The sequence below is a fragment of the Carcharhinus amblyrhynchos genome, chromosome 11 (assembly GCF_965287045.1).
Source record: "Carcharhinus amblyrhynchos chromosome 11, sCarAmb.v2.hapA, whole genome shotgun sequence".
In the NCBI taxonomy this organism is placed as follows: Eukaryota; Metazoa; Chordata; class Chondrichthyes; order Carcharhiniformes; family Carcharhinidae; genus Carcharhinus; species Carcharhinus amblyrhynchos.
Window position 1 is genome coordinate 12,974,705 of NC_137334.1, and position 9,970 is coordinate 12,984,674.

Sequence of the window (9,970 nt, forward strand, 5' to 3'; positions counted from 1 at the left end):
ATGGGGAACCTTCCAGGGATTAGAGCTGGGAGCGAGGGCTGGGATGAAACTGATGGGGAATGAGGGTCATTAATGGGATAAAGTACAAAGTGGGTATGGTCTGCATCACATTTAACAACCTGCCCTGTGAGTAGATCTGTCCGTCAGATTCCCTAATAAATCCTCTAAGGAGGATTGACTTGTCATAGAAAACCTACCGTAGGATCCCTACAATGCAGAAAGAGGCCATTTAGCCCATCAAGTTTGCACCAACTCTCCGATAGAACATCCTACTTCAACTCTATCCACGTAACCCCATGTATTTACCCCTGTTAATCCCGCTAACCAACACATCTTGAGGCGCTAAATCACAATTTAGCGTGGGGTAATCCACCTAACCTGCCGGGAATTGAACCTGGGCCCCTGGTCCTGTGAGGCAGCAGTGCTTCCTGTTCACTCAAATCCCATTGCATCCTTCAATGGAAGAGAAGGTGAAGATTTGGTGCAGTGTTAATCGGCGGGGGGGGGGGGTGTGGGGAGGGGATGTGTGGTGGTGGGGAGTGTTTCGGACAGAGGGTAAGAGCTGAATCCATTCCCGATGGTCGGGATGTTCTGGGCCAGGCTGATCTCTCTGAGTGTTTCCAATGTCTCTCTGTGTCTCTGCAGACCTGTGACCGCATCAAGCAGTCTGCATCAGGAACCAAGCGCAGGGTCTTCATCGTGGAGACCATGGGAGGTTACTGTGGCTACCTGGCCTCTGCCACAGCACTGGCTGTGGGGGCTGATGCCGCCTACATCTACGAAGACCCCATTAACATTCATGACTTGACGGTAAGTTTGTGAGGTGCAAAGCCTGACTTGGATGGGTGGGTCGGTGATGGGGTAAAATCATTCTTTTCGTCCTCCTGCTACGATTACTCCATGTCATAGAATCATAGGTTCTACAGTGCAGAAGAAGGCCATTTGGCCCATCGAGTCCACACCGACTACAATCCCACTCAGGCTCTATTCCTGTATCCCTTCATATTCACCCTGCTAATCCCCTGACACTAAGGGTTAATTTATCCTGGCCAATCAATCTAACCCACACATCTTTGGACTGTGGGAGGAAACCGGAGCACCCGGAGGAAACCCACGCAGACACAGGAAGACTCCGCACAGACAGTGACTCAAGCTGGGAATCGAACCCGAGGCAGCGGTGCTAAACCACCGTGCTGCCACCCCTGAGGATGATTACAGACCCAGGGCTACAGCTCCCCCGCCCTCGACACAAACCGAGTGGCAGTGTGTGGCTGGAATGCTATTCAACTTAAAGGAGCATCACATCCCACCCAACATCAGCACTTGGGTCTTTTCATCGGGCAGGCAGTGGATTGCGAATGAGGCAGGACCCCACGGGGTGGTTTCCTCTTCTTTCCAGTCCCAGGGGCAAATTGTAGTTACCTTCCAATTTTACACCTGTAGTAGCTGTTTAATCCCGCTCCCCTTGACCTCTGTTTCCATCCAGGCAGCACATTCCAGATCCAAACAACTCGCTGCTCCACCCTCTACCTAACCCACCAGAGATATTCGGTCCGTGCCTCCTGGTTACAAACCCTCCTGCTAGCGGAAGGAGTTGGTATCGAGCTAGCCTGTTAAAGTTCCGCTAGTCTTCTGTTGCTCTCCCCTCCGGTCTGTGCCTTCAGGGAGGGGGATCTGTTGGAACGGTTCACGTCCCTGCCTCCTCACTCTTTGACGCTTTTGTACCACAGGCCAACGTGGAGCATCTCACTGGGAAGATGAAGACGACAATCCAAAGGGGGCTCGTGTTGAGGTACAGTCTTGTTGGTAAAACTGTTGGTTAGCACTGCTGCCTCACAGCGCCAGGGACCCGGGTTCAATTCCGGACTCGAGTGACTGTCTGGGTGGAGTCCACATGTTCTCCCCGTGTCTGCCTGGGTTTCCTCCGGGTGCTCCGGTTTCCTCCCACAGTGCAAAGATGTGCGGGTTAGGTGATTGGCCGTGCTAAATTGTCCCCTAGTGTCAGAGTGATTAACAGGGTAAATATGTGGGGTTATGGGAATAAGGGCCTGGGTGGGATTGTTGTTGGTGCAGGCTCGATGGGCCCTCCTTCTGTAGGGATTCTCTGATTTTGATCCTATTTTGAACCGAGGTCCTGCCTGCCTTCTTGGGTGGATGAGAAAGATCCCAGTCTTCCTGCTGAGCCATTAGAGTGAGTAATGGTGTGGCTGCACCTCGGGCTCCAGTGGTGCCATTCTCCAGCTAGCCACTAGAAGGTGCTTGTGAGTTGGGTGCTCCCCTCTGGTTAATGAAGCCTTTCCCTGGAATTCTACCACCTCGGGCGGGAATTTCTGGTCTTTCTCGAACGAGGGCACAAAATCCCACCCACAGTGTCCGATCCGCCTCGGGAGTGACTCACCATGGGAGAGAGCGGGATTTCAACATGGGGCTGTTATTTCCTCTTAAAGAGGATCGTGCTGTGTCTGTCTCTTCATGTTTACTGGTGGATGCTTTCTGTCTTTAGCCCTTTGTGTTGGAAGGACAGAGTTCCCAGGAACTGGGCTGCTCTCGTCATTCCTATAGACTGTCCCCGAAGACACAGTTACAGGTCTTTCCCAAACCAGACCTGTTTTCCACCAGCAGATCTCGTTACCAGCAGTAATCCGGTTAATTCATTCACCCGCCCCGGCCATCGCCCTCTCGCCCGCCCGGCCATCGCCCTCTCGCCCGCCCGGCCATCGCCCTCTCGCCCGCCCGGCCATCGCCCTCTCGCCCGCCCGGCCATCGCCCTCTCGCCCGCGCCCCTGACCTTCAGAAGCTTCTCCCATTGGCTGAAGTGGACCCAGTTTTCTTGCCACGATTGCAACCCACCCCACACCCCTCCCCACCCTCCCTCACCACCCCACACCCCTCCCCACCCTCCCTCACCACCCCACACCCCTCCCCACCCTCCCTCACCACCCCACACCCCTCCCCACCCTCCCTCACCACCCCACACCCCTCCCCACCCTCCCTCACCACCCCACACCCCTCCCCACCCTCCCTCACCACCCCACACCCCTCCCCACCCTCCCTCACCACCCCACACCCCTCCCCACCCTCCCTCCCCACCCCACACCCCTCCCCACCCTCCCTCCCCACCCCACACCCCTCCCCACCCCACACCCCTCCCCACCCCACACCCCTCCCCACCCTCCCTCACCACCCCCACCCCCCCCCACCTCCCCACCCCCCCCCCCCACCTCCCCTACCCCCCCCCCACCTCCCCTTCCCCCCTTCCCAAATTGAGATCAATTAACTCAGCAATTCGACCAGGCGTCTTGTCTAATTGCTTCAGCACACTCAGGGTCCTTGGAGATTTACTGGCACTGAGAGATGTGTGAGACTTCTTTCTGTGCTTACCCCAGTCCAACACCGGCATCTCCACATCACATTTACTGGCAGCAGAGGTGGAAGACAGTTCCATTCATCGACACGGAGAGGCTGTATCGTCAACTAGGAGCTGGGCCCAGGGATTCCCCACCCAGTGCACTGAGCCCGGGGATTCCCCACCCAGTGCACTGGGCCCGGGGATTTCCCACCCAGTGCACTGAGCCCGGGGATTTCCCACCCAGTGCACTGGGCCCGGGGATTCCCCACCCAGTGCACTGGGCCCAGGGATTCCCCACCCAGTGCACTGGGCCCAGGGATTCCCCACCCAGTGCACTGGGCCCAGGGATTCCCCACCCAGTGCACTGGGCCCAGGGATTCCCCACCCAGTGCACTGGGCCCAGGGATTCCCCACCCAGTGCACTGGGCCCAGGGATTCCCCACCCAGTGCACTGGGCCCAGGGATTCCCCACCCAGTGCACTGGGCCCAGGGATTCCCCACCCAGTGCACTGAGCCCAGGGATTTCCTACCCAGTGCACTGAGCCCAGGGATTCCCCACCCAGTGCACTGGGCCCAGGGATTATCCACCCAGTGCACTGAGCCCAGGGATTCCCCACCCAGTGCTCCAGTGCACTGGGCCTGGGGATTACTGAGCTAATTGCCTCCCAGTGAATTGCCACTTTTATTTTTGGGGGTGAGGAGAGGGGGATGAATTAGGCAGAGAGGGGAGAGAAGGAGGAGTGAGTTCCCTCACCAGAGGACTGTTCTGGGACGAATAGATGAGATTTGGGAGACTGTTAGTCGGCATGTTTCCATTAACATTTGAGGTAAAGTTTATTTTTTTTTCTCCCCTTTCCTCTAGAAATGAGAAATGCCACCAGTATTACACCACCGAGTTCCTGTACAACCTGTACTCTGCTGAGGGGAAGGGTGTGTTTGACTGTCGAACCAATGTGCTGGGCCATATGCAGCAGGTAAGAGACGCTCAGGGCCCAGACCTGGGCCCACAGGTAAAGGGTCAACCAGCGTGCATTCTGGGAAACTTCAGTCAACTGACTAAACACTCAGATCCCGATCCCCATCGTTCCTGTTCCTGATCCTAATCATTCTCAATCGTTCCCGATCCTATTCCCGATCGTTCCCAATCCCAATTGTTCCCATTCCCGATCCTGATCAATCTCGATTGTTCCTGATCCTGGTTGTTCTCGATCCCGGAAGGGAGCCCACAGGCCTGTTATCGAGTGGTATTACTGGACTGCCTCTGCTTGTAGAGGCCTGGCTGATCTTCAGAATTCCCAGAGTGGTGTCCAGGCACAATACCTGTCCGTTGGGAGCAGACAGTTATTGATAGGCAGCTGTTCCGGGAGAAGGTGGTGAGGGTGTCCGAGAGCAATGGGGGTTCTTTATGGGATTTTCCAGCAAATTCCAGAGAGTCCGCTGACTATACTGGATGCTGCTGGAATGGTGCAATGCCAGTGCACTGGGAACTGTGACAGATCCTTTAACTGAGTTCCTTCTGCCTGGTCCACTGCGGTCACTGTGATTCTCTGGAGGGGCAGCAGTGCCAGTGACACTGTCAGGTACAATATGTCTGCCTTCAGTAGGCCCCCTGCCTGCTTCTATCGGGATCTTCCTGCACTGCCTGAAGCAGTAATGTTACGGAGGCTGGGAATGCTGCAGGTTGGGCGTAGTGGTAATGCTACTGGAATGGCAATCCAGAGGCCCAGGCTAATGCTCGGGAGACATGGGTTCAAACCCCACAACGGCAGCTTGTGGGGGGGGGTTAAATTCAATTAATAAAATCTGTGATTAACGTCTCCGTAATCATACAATCCCGACAGTGCAGCAGGAGACCTGTCAAGTCTGCTCTGACTTTGACACCTTAACCAACCACACCCTATCCCTGTAATACTTGCACATTTACCGTGGCTTATCCCCTAAACTTCTTTGGGACACTAAGGGACGATTTAGCATAGCTGGAGCACCTAATGCACATCTTTGGACTGTGGGAGGAAACCGAAGCACCTGGAGGAAACCCATGCAGACACGGGGAGAATGTGCAGACTCCACATAGACAGTGACCTAACGTTGGAGTTGAACCCGGGTTCCAGCACCAGTGCTAAACACGCCAAATAGTTCATAATGAGTTATATCAATGATTAAGCATTGTTTATATTAATGGAATTCTCATCAACTTCAAATGGTAAAACAAAAGAAATATTGATACCTTGGACACAGAGGGAGCGCACGGCTCTTGCTGTCAATGTTGTGAGCAACCAGCACACACCTCACTTCACTTACACTTATCCTCACTTTTTATGCAAATTACTTCAGTCACACCGATAGGAAAGAAACAACAAGGACGGAAACCAGCAGAATGTGGCTAACCCTGTGCATGGGCAACACTCAAACCCAGAGGGGCCACCTGTGGGCCCCCCTCCCCTTTCCCCCTCTCCCCCCTTTCCCCCTCTCCCCCCCTTTCCCCCCTTTCCCCCCTCTCCCCTCTCCCCCTTTCCCCCCTCCCCCCTCTCCCCCTTTCCCCCTTTTCCCCCCCCCCCTCTTTCCCCCCAACCACCCCCCCCCCCACCACCCCCCCCCCCCACCACCCCCCCCCCCCACCACCCCCCCCCCCCCCCCACCACCCCCCCACCCCCCACCACCCCCCACCCGTTGGTTTCCCACCACTGAGCTAGGTCCACTGCAACGTGGTTGAAATGGCTGAGCAAGTTCTCTCAGTGAGGGGTAGGCATCAAATAGTGACCCTGCCCAGGAACACCTATTCTGTACAAGTGAGTGAATAGTGGTGGGTTGGGTTATTCTCAAAGTTGCAGTACTTGTGGGAGTGGTCTGGGAAGGAGTTACAATCAAGGCCACAATGTCTCTTCAGGATGGCAGTTCATCCTTTCAAATCTCCTCATTCACCAACCACTCCATTCACTTTCTTTCTTCTCTGTCTCCAGGGCGGTGCACCGACACCATTCGATAGGAACTTTGGGACCAAGCTGGGTGTGAAGGCTGTTCAGTGGCTGACGGAAAAGCTTCTGGAATCCTACAGGAAAGGTACGCGGTAGGAGCTGAGAGCGGAAGTGGAATCTCGAAACAAGGTGGTCAGCAAAGCAAGGGAGAGTTGTCCCTCGTGGATCTGAATCCATACCTGTCGCAGTCCCATTGAGGAGTGGGGGGGGGGGGGGCGGGGGGCATCACTGGGCCAGTCAGGGGGAACGAGGAAGACTGCCTTCACAAACAGGGAGGGATCAAACTGAGAGAAAGGGGGCACCAAGCAAGGGAGTTGTGAGAAGCCCCTGATTGTGTTGACGCTGGGAGTGGTTGATCGCACACTCAATTTGGAAAGTGTTCATTTCAGATTCTCTGAGCAGTGCACTTATCTGGTCCGAGTAGACAAAGAGGAAGGGGGCATTACCAGCTCGTTCAATACAGCAGAAGCCTGGGGTTGTAGAGCTTTCTAAAGGGTGGCCACCATAATCAGCCTTTCTGTGTAACCGAGCTGCCTTTTCTTGGACAGGGCAAGTCTTTGCCAACTCTCCTGAGACGGCCTGTGTCCTGGGAATGAACCGCAAGGCACTGGTTTTCCGACCTGTTACCGAGCTGAAGGCAGAAACCGACTTTGAGTAAGTATGGAAATAAAAAAAATCTGGAATTAAGTATCTACTGATGACCATGAAACCATCGTTGATTGTGGGAAAAACCCATTTGGTTCACTAAAATCCTTCAGGGAAGGAAATCTGCCATCCTTACCTGGTCTGGCCTACATGTGACTGCAGAACCACTGCAACGTGGTTGACTCAGCTGCCCTCCAGGGCAACTAGGGATGGGTGATAAATGGTGACCCAGTCAGTGACACCCATGTCCCAGAAATGAATTTAAAAAAATGAAAGGATTATTGTAGAAAGGTGCTGAAGGGTGGAGGTGGGAGTTAGGGAGATTGGTGGAGATCAGGGGGTGAATCTTTTGAAATATTTCATTCAACTCACTGGGGCTGGAGTTTGTCTCGCGTGATGTTACAGCCAAGGTTTAACGTCTTTTAATTCTCTCGGCGTGTGACAGGCATCGGATGCCCAAGGAGCAGTGGTGGCTGAGAGTGCGGCCCCTGCTGAAGATGTTAGCCAAGTACCAGACTCACTTTGACAACTACATCACGGGCAAGATCGAACACGTCAACAGGCGGAGTTTGAGCGTCGAGTCTGGCTTCTGAGGCAAGTGGAGGCTAACAGCCACCTTGGGTCTGTCTCCCTGTCGCTGCATTTTAACCCTGTTAGCATGAAACAATGGTGAATTAGAGTAAAACAGCTTGCATTCGTATAGCACCTGTAACGTAGAACATCCCAAGGTGCGTCACAAGGGTGCGACTGGACAGTACAGGAGGTTTACACACAAGGTGGCTATATTCTCGATACACGTGGGTCATGTGTCAGATCTAATCCCCGAGGAGAAAGTATCTTCAATCCTCTCCAACATATATATCCTCACGTACATCCTTCCCTACACACATCCTCTCCCTCCCTGTGGGTCCTCTACCTTGTGTCTCTCTCTCTCTTCAAATATCGCTACTTGCAGCTGCAAGCTGGATTCTTTATCTCCACTCTGAATCTCTCTCTTTTCCATCCAGTCTGTCTCCTGCTGCTTTTCTCGCTTTCTCTCCCTTTCCCAAACCACCCCCCCCCAACCCCCACCATGCAAACAAAAGGAATTTGGATAACACCGGTTATCCTGTGCTATCTGCTACCACGTTTTTGGATATCGCAGTCCCTCAATATTGTTTCAGATGGTGCTTTTTTTTTAATTTTGGGTTGCTTGATTGGGTGCAAAAATGCCCCCTCCCCACACAGCACACCCATCCCTGAGTCTGCTCGAACAAAGAGACGGTGGGATGGGCCACAGCAGTACTCTTTTCTGTGGGAAGGGAAGATCTGTCACCACTCACCTGGACAAATGAACTTACAATACCTGACTGAGAATTAATGGGAGGAAATACTGGGAAGTTCTATCCATGAATGCCCCACAGTTGATGCCCTTCAAGTTTACCCTCATAGGAATGGTAATTAACAGGGAAACGCACCCCCACCCTCCCCTTCCCAATCTGTCGTAGAAAATGCTGAGATAACCACCACTCCACTTCTAAATGCAGCGAGCCTCTCCCTGTATATAACCGCATACTGTAGCACTGGTGTCGACCACCTAACCCCAGTCAACCACCTCAACCCATTCTGGCTGTGCTTAACTATATCTTAAACTGTTAGATTAGAAGAAAGCCCTTTGAGAACACTGTTGACACTTTGCACATTTGGGAATGATGTCCCACAGTAAGGAACCAAGATAGTCACCTTGACTGCAACGAAAGCCTTGGAGTTTGGAAAATTTCAATCCAGGCCCTTCACTGAGCCTGTATTCAATGGCAGATGGTTATTCAAGATCCTTTTAACATTGAAAGGATTTTGTGTTTTTAAAACAAAAATTTAAAGGAGCTCTCTTCAAATTGTGTCGACAGCCTATTTACAGAGGACAGTTCCCCAGCTCTCGTTCTCACCAAATCCCCAATATTTATGTCCATAGAAATGGAAGCTCGCCCAATGCTCATCTAAGGATGATATTGCTCCTTGGAATATTCAAGCAGTATTCTACAATCATGTAAACCACTCCAGCAAATCATGTGAACCGGTAAATCTCTGTGATACCAAGAGGGGGAGTAAGACAAACTCTTTGTGACCATGCAATCAAGGCTGTGTGGCCTGGTGGGTGAGTTAGCGTGTGGCCCTTTCAGGCCAAATTAGAGCTTCCTCCACTAGCTGGTAAAAGGCATTCCTCCGGCCAGCAGGCACAAAGCCAGTGTGGCACCAGATGACTGACATGGGGAAATGCCTGAATGGTGCATCAGAGAGCTCTCTCCTGATATTGGGTCTGGAGCCAGACTAGAGAGTGAGCTTTACTGTAGGTCTGGAAGGGTTCAGAACAGCCACAGGGCATTGAAACAATCTACCTGCCAAGTTATACATACAATCAAATGGTTTAACGTTTCCAATATATAGTAAATAAATCTGGCTTTTAAACACAGAGAAAAAGCTTTTACTGGTGATTTATGTGCAAGTACGGCAATGTTTCTGTGGACTGTGTACATAAAACTGTTTATGGTGTATTGACAATGGATTGTGACCTGAATAGATTATATTGTGTCTCGTAATTAAATTTGTATAGTGCAATGGCTTTTGTCTGTGGGCCTGTTGATTGTTAGAATATCCCTTTTCCTGCCCTCCCCCAATGTGAGGACATCCCAGTGCCTGGATAGCTGGCAAGGGGGAGCATGAGGAGGGGACAGCAAACGTACTTACCCAACGTGCTGCAACTCACGTTCATTTTCTCTTCCTCCCCGGGGCCGAACCTTCAAACAAAGTTGTCTGGGAGGTGAGATTTCCCCGTGTTGCTCTGTGTTGGGAGTTTGTCTGTGAGTATGGAAGATTTTCCTCTCTGGGATTGTAAATGGGTCCAGCTGGCACAAGGAACCTTTGCACTCGAGTGTCTCCACCCAGAGAGAAAAGGAACTTGCATTCCTGTAGAAGCTTCCACCACTTCAAGACGTCCCAAAGCAATTAGCCGCCAGTTTTGGAA

At 52.5% G+C, this 9,970-nt stretch overlaps 1 protein-coding gene across 1 annotated transcript in view; it reads left to right on the forward strand.

Annotated features, from left to right (window-relative positions):
* LOC145349917 (ATP-dependent 6-phosphofructokinase, liver type-like) overlaps nucleotides 1-9,426 on the forward strand; it is a 63,438-nt gene extending 54,012 nt beyond the window's left edge. Inside the window, exons 17-22 of the mRNA XM_080198583.1 lie at nucleotides 646-810; nucleotides 1,731-1,792; nucleotides 4,212-4,323; nucleotides 6,310-6,409; nucleotides 6,873-6,978; nucleotides 7,415-9,426. Coding sequence (XP_080054709.1) covers nucleotides 646-810; nucleotides 1,731-1,792; nucleotides 4,212-4,323; nucleotides 6,310-6,409; nucleotides 6,873-6,978; nucleotides 7,415-7,562 — 693 coding nt within the window. The 3' untranslated portion in view covers nucleotides 7,563-9,426. The remainder of the gene's footprint in view (nucleotides 1-645; nucleotides 811-1,730; nucleotides 1,793-4,211; nucleotides 4,324-6,309; nucleotides 6,410-6,872; nucleotides 6,979-7,414) is intronic.
* Nucleotides 9,427-9,970: the final 544 nt, after the last annotated feature.